The sequence below is a fragment of the Callospermophilus lateralis genome, chromosome 4 (assembly GCF_048772815.1).
Source record: "Callospermophilus lateralis isolate mCalLat2 chromosome 4, mCalLat2.hap1, whole genome shotgun sequence".
Lineage (NCBI taxonomy): Eukaryota > Metazoa > Chordata > Mammalia > Rodentia > Sciuridae > Callospermophilus > Callospermophilus lateralis.
This window is the reverse complement of record NC_135308.1, coordinates 136900920-136913462: the sequence shown is the minus strand read 5'-3', so window position 1 is coordinate 136913462 and position 12543 is coordinate 136900920. Positions and strand designations below refer to the sequence as shown.

The 12543-nt window shown below is 34.1% G+C and overlaps 2 protein-coding genes across 3 annotated transcripts in view; one reads left to right on the top strand and one right to left on the bottom strand.

Annotated features, from left to right (window-relative positions):
• The window catches only part of Tmtc3 (transmembrane O-mannosyltransferase targeting cadherins 3), a 53983-nt gene extending 44592 nt beyond the window's left edge, over positions 1-9391 (bottom strand). The window contains exons 1-3 of one of the 2 annotated variants that reach the window (XM_076854918.1): positions 9363-9391; positions 4103-4319; positions 254-472 (exon numbers count right to left, since the gene is read on the bottom strand). In XM_076854918.1, the coding sequence (XP_076711033.1) occupies positions 254-472; positions 4103-4291 (408 nt within the window). In that variant the 5' untranslated portion in view covers positions 4292-4319; positions 9363-9391. Of the gene's footprint in view, positions 1-253; positions 473-4102; positions 4320-9192 lie in introns of both variants that reach the window. The other variant, XM_076854917.1, reaches the window with a different exon arrangement.
• A 307-nt stretch (positions 9392-9698) lies between these two features.
• The window catches only part of Cep290 (centrosomal protein 290), a 90073-nt gene continuing 87228 nt past the window's right edge, over positions 9699-12543 (top strand). The window contains exons 1-5 of the mRNA XM_076854916.1: positions 9699-9781; positions 10296-10425; positions 10561-10638; positions 11646-11715; positions 12001-12047. Coding sequence (XP_076711031.1) covers positions 10324-10425; positions 10561-10638; positions 11646-11715; positions 12001-12047 — 297 coding nt within the window. The 5' untranslated portion in view covers positions 9699-9781; positions 10296-10323. The remainder of the gene's footprint in view (positions 9782-10295; positions 10426-10560; positions 10639-11645; positions 11716-12000; positions 12048-12543) is intronic.

Sequence of the window (12543 nt, the reverse complement as noted above, 5' to 3'; positions counted from 1 at the left end):
CCTAAACACTGATCCGCCCTGGTCCTTGAGCAAGGTCACCTTACATGCAATGTCGCTGCAAAATGTCCTATTTCCATGAGTCCTTCCACTAAAGAAACATGGGGATATGCTGGCAAGGAAATTGTCATACCTACTTGGCTAATGGCTCCCAGCAAACATGTGATAGTATAATCATGATATGGGATTTGTAGGATAAAATAATTTTTAAAAATCAATTTACAGTTAAATAAAATCAATTTACAGTTTTACTTACTGCTTCTGTGTGTATTGGGTGCACTGCAAAAAGCAGAGCAGCAATCATGCTACTCTGATTATCCAGAAAAAGTTTGCAGACTTTAAGGAATATCACACTGACCACAGCATGAAAAATCATATTTAAGAGATGATACGACATGGGTTTTAGTTCACTGAATAGATAATTTAAGCGAAATGTCAATACGGTTAAGGGTCGGTAAGACTTGTGGCTTCTTTCCTAAAAGGAAAAACAACCATTAATTATTAAAGTTCTTTGGTCCTTCAGGTTACAAAACCTAATCATTGCTTGTACTATTAAGGATATTAATATTTGGCTGAGAAATTGTAAAACATATATAGAAGACGGCTTTATATTCTGTTTTTCTATGTCCTTACTCCAAAAAACAAGGTGAATTCCTCCCTTTCATATATTGATTATCAGACTGTGGATTGTTAAAAACATAAATTTTTTAAAAAGGTAGAACAATGGTGGCATTAGTCATATGGGATTCTTTGTAAAGCCTGCATTTCTATTACCAATGCAAAAGGTTATACAACTGCTTGCCAGATCTTCAAAAGGAAATGTAAGATCAGAATGTTTACCAGTTAAGTTTGAATAATGATAATTCAAAAAGATACTTAAGTTATTTTATGAAAAACTTCCATAATGGATAGATATGAGCATATTAAAGTAAAATTATCCAAATATTATGCAGGGAGTAACATTAACAGCAAAACTGTTTTTTTTGGGGAATAGAAGAATAAAACCTTTTGTGGTGAATTTTTGTTGAAAAGAAATCAAGCAATTAGTTTCTCTATAAGGTAGAAGTTACATTCAACCAAAACCACTTTTTATCAAAAGACAAAATCAAAGTAGATTTAAGAATAAAATACACAGTTCAAAAATATATATTATCTACTTACTTGTTTTCAGTTTTACGTAAAGGATATTTACATTTAGCTTCTTTTATTTTTTTTTTTTTTAAATTAAAGGTGTTTTTTTTTCCATTTGTAGATAGACATAATACCTTTATTTTATTTACTTATTTTTATGTGATGCAGAGGATTGAACCCAGTACCTCACATGTGCTAGGCAAGCACTCTACCACTGAGCTTCAACCCTGGGCCCACTTAGTTTCTTTTCTACATCTGATATTCTGTTTTCTCTGTCACAAAGGTATAGACTCAACCTTACTCTTCCTTACTAAGGAATATCAGTAGATACAAAGAACAAACATTCTCTATTTTGAAATTAGGAACATTTTTAACATCGCTGTATTGATGTATTTAACATCATACATATTCTATGATATGCCACCTATTTAGAATATTCTTTGTTGCTTAGTTATTCCAGTACATACTTCAAGCTTAACCTGAGGCATCTAAAATTGTAAGGTACTGTGCTGAATTAACAATTTTACTAGAAAGCAGAAAAAGACAACAGAAACCTTCTAAGTACCTATAGTGTTAGTATGACAAATATGTAAAACTTATTTGCCACATGAAAGAAATCAGAAAGCAGAAAGATAAACATAAATTAAATTGCAGGAGACATAATTGCTTGGTTAGTTCTATTAGATGTACATTATGTTACAGGTAATGATCAACTAAAAGGTTTATAATTGATATAACTAATTATTTAAATAATTCATTAGAAATCTACTAAAGATTCCACTATCACAAATAATAATCTTCTTATTAGACATCAGGTTTTGTGAAAATGCAAAATAGCTAAGGCCACTATGAACAAATCAGGTCATTATTAAATTTAGGTATATTAAAGAAAAACTGAATTACTTTTGATATTTAGTTGACAGCAGAAACAAGCATGAATATAATGAATGAATAAGCTCCCTGTTCCTCAACATAGAATGGCAAAAAAGTTCTGCAGAGGTTACCATAATAAAAGTTATCTTAATATAAGGTACTTTATTGATCAAATGCCAAAAGAGTATGTGGCTCATTAGCTCAGTGGTTCTAAGCTGTAGCTATACCATAGAACATCCTGGATAACTTACTGAAAACCTACTCAAATCCATACAAAAACAATCACCAAAAGATCACACATGTGTACAAGCAAAAGAAGATAAAAAATACCAATGTATATGTACACATCCAAATCTGAAAAATATCTAAGTAACTACATATAGCCTTGGTAATGATTTTTAAAATATTTTGAACATATTCCAGGATACAATGTTGTGATCCACTGAATTATCAAACGGATCCTACTACATAATCATACAATGGACCCACTAAAGATATAATCCAATCATTAAGAACCATAATGATCTTCCATAGTGATAATCCACAGTGATCCAAAGGTCCCTAATAAGGTAGTAGTTGTATTCATATGGCTCAAGAGATTGCCCTAAGCCCAAAATATGTCTTTAAATGTATCCTGGCAAAAAATTCTTTTTAAGTCTGAACACACACATACGTACACAGGCATTACAAGCTATCATTACTTAATATCAATCATTTTAGATATTTGGATGTGCTAATTTCAGGCTTACTGTGAAACCTCATATAACAACTCAATAATCTATAGAAAAAATTTTCTGTAGTGTCACATTTATCTACAGGATAGGAGAGAATATGTTCATCAAAATAAAGGAATAAATAAAATAAACTATATTCTTTTTTAAAATATTTTTTTAGTTGTAGAAACATCTATTTTATTTATTTACTTTTATGTGGTGCTGAGGATCGAACCCAGTGTTTCATACATACAAAGCAAGCACTCTACCACTGAGCCATATCCCCAGCCCTCAAACTATATTCTTGATTATAAATAAACTGTTATTCTAGTTTGTTCATCATTCTGTTTGAGTATGTTAATGAGTTCTTATAGTCTGCCTACTTCTGGGCACTCTGAACAAAATCAAATTTTCAGTTTGCAATGCTGAAAAAATAAAACCACAAAACAGCATCAACACCATGACACGATAGTTTTTTATGAACTCCTTTATCTGGCCAGCTAAACTTCCAGTTCAAAATCTCAACCACAAAATCTCAACTCAAATCATAAAATATACCAGCATAGGTTGGGGAGATGGATACAAATTTTTAAGAGTCTTTGGGGATAAAGGGCAGGGATAGAGGAAAATAAATTCTCTAGAAATAATTTATGACATAATAGGGTCATACTTTCCTCTTAATATCAAAAATATTTTTAAGGAAGGATGGAGGAAAATAAGGTCAGCCTATTTAATAAGGAAAATAAGGTCATCCTATGTAATAAAAAAATTTATTATATGTTTATGACTAAAGTAATGAAGTACCCAGCCCCACCTTTGAGAAGCTTTCAAATTTGGAGAATGAGAAAAGAGGTTACAAATAATGACTAAGAAACAAATAGAGTATTACATATGTTTCAATAACAATTTATTTAAAGTCTAAATGACAGGCATTTTAGATAGATAATTTCATTTATTTTTCTCAAGGTGTTTAATAAAACTAATATTAGATCATCTGTAAGATCCCAAGCTGATAAGGGTTTAATCCTGAATAGCCTAACACTGACCTTCATAATAAAGGCAGAGTAAAACATCTTCAGGAAAATGAACACAATTTTAAAGTTCTGAATATAAAATCAAAATATGAGATATGACATAATTTTGTGAAACCGGCAACATATGTACTGATTATTTTTACCCTTATAGTCTAATCTATTTATACTGAAGTTACTATATTTTAAAATGGTTAAATATATCACAATTACAAATCATCTCTTCTGCCTGACTTAACAAGACAGAAAAAAAAGAGACCTACTCAGCCAGAAACAGACTTTGTAATCACATCTTCAACTTCCTGCCCAATTTAATACAAGTACAAATCATGTCTCATATAATAAGTATTTACTTACCTCAGACATAGGAGTTCCCCAGAAATCATTTTGAAATAAAGTTTTTAAAGGTGTAGATGGATGCAGGTCTTTATTATCCAATATTGCTGAAACATCATCAAAAACAAAACCACAGAAGAGGCTGTTCCAATAGCATGCAGTAACCACACCTACTATTAAGGTTACTTCTTTGAGATTAATATCAGCCATCTTTTCCACAAGAACTTTTGGGCAAAAACTGGAAACAACAACAACAGGGAAAATTAAATAAAACAGGCAACACTTTTTATTTTTTAAGTAAGCACAATTTGGTAGATGGATAATATGTAAGGAGTGTTAATAAAGCATGTTAATCCTTCTAGAGAAAAGCTCAACTCAAATGCCTTTCACCTCTAAGAAGCATAAATTGATTATCTCTTTATATTTCTAACCTAGGGCAAAATTAAATGTTTCTTCAAGAGTGCTTTCATACCCCTAGTATAGTTCTTTATCATACCACTTAATCTTTGATCTGTTTCTAGCTAACTGGATAATGAACTCTATCAATTGTCATAGATCAAAACACCTGGAAAGCAGATATATGTAAGGTAATTATAAACAACTAGCAATGGATCTTCCAGATGTGCCTAATTTTTGTGGGAAAACAAATACTTGAAAAAACAATGAGCAATTGGTTTTTCCAAAGTGTCAATGGAACTTTCAATTTAGTACTTTGTATCTAAAACCCAATCTAAATCAGAGGTACTGCAACCTAGTTTAGTTGGGCAAAAATCTTGTAAAAATACTTGTCCTGAATGTTCTAAGTCAGTTACATGGTAGTTGGTTAACTACAGTCCTACTATTTCTTCCTGTCTTTCCCCAGATTTATTTACTTATATTATCTGCTTGGCCCTTTGGGCATATGAGATTATGACACAGATCTTTATCACTTTTTTCTTTGTCCCATTACAACAAAAGTTTTTAGTCTGGCGAATAGGTTTCACAGATGACAATTTTTAAAAAATGAACATAAAATACAAGAAAAGATTAATAAAAATAAAATGCTTAGAAAGGATTCAACGAAGGAATAGTTTAGAGAAGAAAGAACTATATTAACTGGATGATACCTGGGGGAAAAAATCAGCTTCATAATCAAGATAAAGTTGGAAAGTACTCTCAAAAAACAAACAACAATAGAATTATCTGGCCTGTGATGTGTCATTACCATTAATTTAGTGTTACTTCCTGAAGGAGGCAGAATAATGACACTCCAAATTATTCATGTTCCAATCCTCTGAACCTGTGAACCTTTTAGGTGGCAAAAGAGACTTTACAGGTGTTAAAGTCTCACTTAAGGATTTTAAGTTCAAAAGATCATCCATCTGAGTGGTCCCAATATAATGGCAAGAGTCCTTAACAAGTCAAAGAGGGAGATGGACAAGTCAAAAAACAGAGCTCAGAGTAAATGATTTCTGGTTAGGGGCCATAAACCAATGAACGGTCCAGTTCTAGAAAGTGAAAAAGTCAAAACAAACAAAGAAACAACAAAAAGCCCATATTCTTCATTAGAGCCTGTAAAAGGAGAACAGCCCTATTGATACCTCAATCTTAGTCTACTGAGAGCCATTTTGAATATCTCACCTCCAGAAATACAAAATAATAAAATGAGTTTTAATAATCTCTTACATTTTTTGATAATTTTTTTTTTTACAGCAGCAATAGGAAACAAATACACCATCCACAGAGCCAAACAATCTAAAATTTGAGATATATCTTTGGAGTTCTGGCCAGGTCAGAGGAAGAATATGAAATAAAATCAAAACTTCATTCGGCAGTAAAAGTTCTACCTGTATAGGAAGAGTAGGTGCTGATTTAAAATCAGATGTAAACTTTAAAAGGATACATAAACACAAAGAATGTATAATACATGAGAAGGAATTAAAGGATTTTTGTGATCAGATAGTAAGAACTTAGAATGTACTAGACTTAAAAAAAAATGCAAAATCCTCTTTGACAAAGTAGAAGGGAAATCAGCTGTATCCTTTGGGAAAGTACAGTTTTCAACTAAAAGAGAAATTACATAGGGTTCATCTTGAATCCAGAAGTGCTTAACCATGTTTCAAGGTATGGACTTGTACACCACCACTAATCCACACAAAAAAGTTGATGATGCTTTTGTTTGAAGAATGTGGAGAGATTGAAAAAGCATTTGCCTTATCTCCCGCCCAACCCCACACTCAAATGACAGTGAAGATATTTTTAAAAACGGCAGGTGTAAATATGTAAAGATAAAGACAACTGCAAAGCAAAGTGGGAAAGAATCCAAAATGAATGTGGGAGAAATTGTAACTTGTTTTTAAACATTCCCCAAGGGAACAGGAGAAAAAGGGACAGAGGTGGTCCTCTTAGTGTATGTTATGTGCTCAGTTGTGAAGTCAATATAGTCCCTAAGAATCATCTGCAAAATAAAGGTTGAGGTGATGGCAAGAGGTTACAAAGGGGATAGAGGAGAGATGTACATGATTCATTGGAGGCCATACTATAACAATGTAATTGACCACTGCTTTTAGTTGTAGGAATTTGTGTTTGTGTTTTTTAACTAGCATATAAGAACACTTGTAAGTGCATGTAGTTTAAATGGATGACTGATTTAAGATTACTTACAAAACTGAAATGTCGTAAGATCCAACTGTAATTAATAATCACTCATGAGATACATTAAAAAAATTCAAAATACAATTTTTCCAACAACATTATATTGGTGCTAATTTTCTGTCAAAATCTAATAGTATAGTGGGGGGAGATGAATCTATAGGAAAATTTTATATGAATTTGGCAATACTTAACACAAAGGATTAAGTCCTCCCAGTTCATTTTTTTCTTTTTGGAAATTGAGTTAGTTCTCCCAAATTTCATTATTATACCATCACTAACAATAAGAGTAGTCTACTGTGTTTTATTATTATTTTAAACTTTGAAAAACTCTTCTGGCATGTGCTGTGGGCCATGACTATTCACACTGAACCCTATTAATCTTTCTAGTCTACTCATGCCGAAGGAAGACAAGTAGCTTCTTGTTGAAAACTTATTCCTCTCCCTGAAAACAAGGTAAAACAAAGCCTTTGCTATATACAATAGTATACAAAATTTCTAAAGATCATTTATATTTTTGTTAAGTCAGCAAAAAGGAAGTAACATCTAAGGAACATAAGTTGTTTAGAACACAGAATCGGGTTAGCAATTATAAAATGCAAGGCTTTCTTGTCAAGTGATTTTGGCTAGATAAAACTATTCATAAAAGCCTAGGAAAAAGAGGCAGGTCCAGGCAAGTGTTCCTGTAACAAGGCTATTTACAAAATTGTCACATAAATATATCTCTTGGCAAAAACTGATGCAGAAAAAGTGATGAAAATTAATGGAGAGTTTTAAGCCTTTTCCTATACTGTCCCTGAGTTAAATTTCCTCATTTACAGTTAGATACACATTACAAAGCATAAGAACCTAGACCACAGAAAAATTAATTACTGCTGTATCCCTGTAGTGCAGTGTACGAACTCAAAAATATTAGGATGAGTTAAAGAATTAAACTTAAGATAAGACTTTGCTCTTAGTTGAATGCCATTGAGATTTACAATCTTAGCTTCATTCATTATTAGGAAATTACTGAATTTCTCTGAACCTATTCTCATTTCTAAAAAAATAAGAATAAAACTTACCATTAGACCAGGCAATATGAATTGTTGAGAACATAAATACTAAGGAGAAAGTGAGCGAAGCAGGATAGAAAAGACCAATACAAACAAATCTAATACATGAGTAAAAAGAAAATAAGTGAAAATAAAAGCAAAGTGCTGCTGTAAAAATAACAAATTCCTAATATGAAATATGCAGTAGTAAATACATACATGACATTACATGTGATCGATAAATATTGACTTTGATCTCTGCCAAATTACAAAGATACTTATTTAAGTTTCAAGAATTCAATTCAATTTCTTGAGCAAGAAAGTTAAAAAATGAGAGTAATATTTAATAAAGCAGCAAGTCTAAAGAGCAAGTACACAAATATTGCTCTCCAGAATGTCTGAGGAGGCCTGGTATGTCATTCCTCTAGCCAGAAAGATCTGTACTTAATTACATTTTTTAAGTCACAGCAGAGAATTAACCTTTCTAAGCTTCAACTTCTTCATTTAAATGAAAAGTGAGAACAATGTAAATATTAATTTTACTAGACTGTTTCAAAGAATAAATGATATATTTGACATAATCTTTCATAAAAGTAAATACATAATAATTCCTACAAATCTGATAAATATTTTAAAAATTTATTTCACAAAATTGGTATGTTTTTATTTTTTCCTGAGCTGTTTTTGTTTTACCCAAACACGCGGTTTAGAGACAGTCTATTATCCACTTTTGAAAGGAATATTTACTGTCATTTATAGCATAAAAATGTGCTTTAAAAAACATGGAAAGGGAAAACATTGGTAGACACAGTTAGAAATGCCACTTAGATTTCATGCCTTCAGCTTCCTAAGAAAAGTTGCCTACTTATTATATTACAGATAGTTGAAAGCAGCAAGATGTTCAAAATTTGGACAAGTAAGACTGTTAAACACCTGAGAAGGCACTATCATCCTCAAGAACCAAGCCAAGTGACAGCAGCAGTACTGGTGAATCTTGGGGGCCTTTCTCTTTCCAGCTCCCACAGTGGCCCAAATAAGTACTGCCTTTCCTTTCTAGAACCTTCACTCGTACTACCTTTTCAGTCTTCATTCCGTGAAGCCCCTCAATCCTTGAAGGCAAAGGTACTCTGGGGGGATAAGACCCGTGGAGTCGAGGATGCAGCGTCCTCTGAATTCTTCACTCGCCCTAAACCATGATCGCTGCGCAGCCCCTACTTCAACGCATCACCGCAAATCCCATGTTAAATGAAGCTAAAACTTTTCCCACCCGTTTTCTACAGGAGACACTACCCTGGGCGCCCCTTGCACGCGCTTAAAAAGAAGGTGGTGCCTTCCCACCTCTCCAGAACCGGGTCAGGCCCTTCAGCCCCAAGGGTTGGGGCTTCTCTAAACCGGGATTGCAGCCCTCAACTCCTCCCTAGCCACTGACCCACAACCCGACCTCACCTGGGAGCGGATCCACCAGGGCACAGCTTAGGGAAATCTCAAGAAGAGCGGCCCAGCGATTGACGCCATGGAAGACACAGTCATGTTCTATCTCCTTCAGGCCGCCGGCGAGGACACACTTCAGCCACCGCGCCTCCCGCCTCCCGGTCTTTCCCTCGTCTCCCCAGTACCGTCGCAGCCTTCCGCATTGCACGCTGGGAACTCCCTATCTTCTCCTCTCAGTGACTTCACTTCCCAGCATGCACTGTCGCAAGGTAGAACTGCACTCTGGAAGCTCGAGTCCTCACTCTGGTCAAATTCCTCGTCCTCAACCCCGAGTCCAGGAGCGGGGCGTGAAGACTAAGCGTAAAGCATCATCCACGGTCGTAAAATGTAGGCTCTCCAGGCATCCGGGGCCTTGTTCCGGCCTTGGGTGGGTGGGGAATGGTGTCGCTTAGCAGCCGCCGCCGCGTTATCTTGCTCGCGACCAGTTGGCGGGACCTAAAGTCCTCGTGGGACGGCGAAAAGGAGCCACTACGGGCCACGGCGGGGCCCGTCGTGGTGGGTGCGGTGGATGAGGAACTATACCTGGTTGCCAAGCTTGGTCTAGGTGGGTGGAGCCTCTTAAGCGGTAGTCTCTTCGCAAGCGACTTCTTTAGCTTGAGATCCCACGCAACAGCCTGGCCACCACCCCGCCCCTTCTATCCTCTGGTTTGCAATCCAGCCTTCTTGCCTCAGTTCGTTTCTGTGGCACAGCTTCACTCATTTCAGTTATTTATTTGCGCATTTGAGCACTTTTAAAACCCTCGGTTCCTGCTTCTCAGAATCAGGGATCATTTTCATCCTTCCAAACACCATCGGGTGCTCACAAGCTTCGGTGTTGGGGTCGTGGAGAAGAGGACTCAGATTGTTCTGACCTAGATTAGCTTTATCAAAGAAGTTATGTTTTATTTAGCCGGTGCGGAAAGCTATCTTTTTGGTCAAGGCTGCTTTGCATACTTGTATGTTTTACGATGAAAGGGCCTTATAGCTTTTTGCTAAAGCATTGTAGAGTTACATTTATACCGTAAACACAATATTGCCTTTTACCTGGAAGATGCTAATTCGCACCTGTTTTGTTGCAGGTAGTGGAGCACAGTAAAAGAATTCAAGATGTCACCTAATATAAACTGGAAAGAAATAATAAAAATTGACCCAGATGACCTGCCTCGTCAAGAAGAACTGGCAGACAATTTATTGATTTCCTTATCCAAGGTGGTTAATAAATAAATGATACAGAGACAATTGTGATAAATTTAAGTTGCCTCTGAAATCATTGAATGCTAAAATTGGAAGAGTTCTTATATTTTGCTTAAAGGTTATAAAATAGTTGCTTTTCTGTTTGCTTAGGTGGAAGTAAGTGACCTAAAAAATGAAAATCAAGAAAATGTGATCCATCTTTTCAGAATTACTCAGTCATTAATGAAGGTTTGTATGCAGTATATTTTAATAGTAACTTTGACTCTTAGATTTCAGTGTCTGTTATTACATAAGGTAATCTCTATGAAATTACTTAGTAATGTCTAGAGCAACACTCAAAAATAAGTTAACAAATGTGAATTGAAAATTTTGTATAAAAGAGAATTTTTTACTCTAAATTTCCTAAAAGAATGTGTTAGGGAAATGGAATAGGAATGTTTAAAAATAACATAAGGACATACATCTTGAAGTCCAAATGAGAAATGCAGACATTGAGTGTTGTAGAGATTTGTTGGGAGGAATGGTGATTTAAGTTGTATCAGAAGATTTGGTAAAATGATGAAGACTGAGGAGTAGTTTTAGATAAGTGAAAGGCAGTGGTGAGATGCTAAGAGGATTCTAAAGCTGGAGGTTATAAGTAAATATTAGAATAGGAAATATGTTTTTATTTGAGGAAACAAGTGCAGGAAGTTTGTAGCAGGTTGTAGAGAAAGCAGATGTTGTATGGACAGGTTGGGATAGGTTATTAAGGGTCTTAAAGGTGTACTGTATGCTACTGGCAAGGAAGGCTTTTAAATCATAATTGACAAGATACAAAAATATGCCTTAGAAAAGAAAAAATTGGCTGTTATATAGGAGAAAATGAAGGGAATTGGAACTGAACAGCTATAACATCTTGAAGGAGTTCAGACATAAATTTGTGAACTAGAATAGAAACAATTGAATAGACAAAATATTTGTGAAAACATCTCAAAGGAAGAAGTTTTAATCTTGCATTTAAGAGTTGAGGTTAAAAGAAGAATCAAAAACGCTTCAAACTGTTGCAGCTCTATGCATTATAACCTTAGGATAGAAAATCATTCATTTATTCATTCAAATAACATTTATTGACTGTTCCCATGTGCCAGCCACTGCAGGCACTAAGGATTAGAACAGCAAATAAAACAATTTTTATTTTTAACACATTTTAGTATAAAAGTATATTCAAGTAACTTTATTTTTCTTTTAATATTTAGATGAAAGCTCAAGAAGTAGAGTTAGCTTTGGAAGAAGTTGAAAAAGCTGGAGAAGAACAAGCAAAATTTGGTAAGTGTCTTGAGAAAAACTTTATTGTGTTAACCATTCTATTTATTTGTTGAATAGTAGAAAATCAAATTTAATATATTCTAGGAAATAAATAAATTAAATTTGTTTTGAAGACATTTCTAGATCTATTTTGTGGATATGGTATATAATGGTTACTTTTACATAGTCTTGTTATAATGTAATATTTTTAAATAATCTTATTGTTTTATCGAAATGCATTTCAAAATTTGTTTTGAGGTAAATCTAACCAGTTGAACCATTTGCCTTTTTTTTTTTTTTTAATAGAAAATCAATTAAAAACGAAAGTAATGAAACTGGAAAATGAACTGGAGGTAAGTCCTTTTTTATTTCCTAAGGAGTAGTTGTCATTAACTGTATTATTTCAATATTTTTTGATTATTATTTCTTAAGAAAAATCAAGAAGTTGACATTGTACTCAGTTGTTTGTTCAGTGTAATAAATACTTATGTGTTGTGAATTAAATACCCAATTATGATAATATAAATATACTAAGAGCTAGATGGAGCTTATAGTTTATAGAATACTCCAGAAGATTACTAGTAATTGAAATAAAGGGGAGGATGTGAAGGTTTGAGGAACAGTGACAAAAGGATATGGTAGAAGTCACTTTTGACAAAGCTAAGTGCTAAAATATGAACATATTGTTGAAGAACTAAATATGTTAAGGTTTCTGAGAAGGTACAAAGGACTGACTTGGAAAGGAGGAAGACCCTCTTCCTTTGTATTAGGAGGGAAGGAAGAGTGAATGTACACAGAAGGTCTTATGTTTGTAGGTTTATTTTTTAGAAGTTGAGAGATTGTAGATGA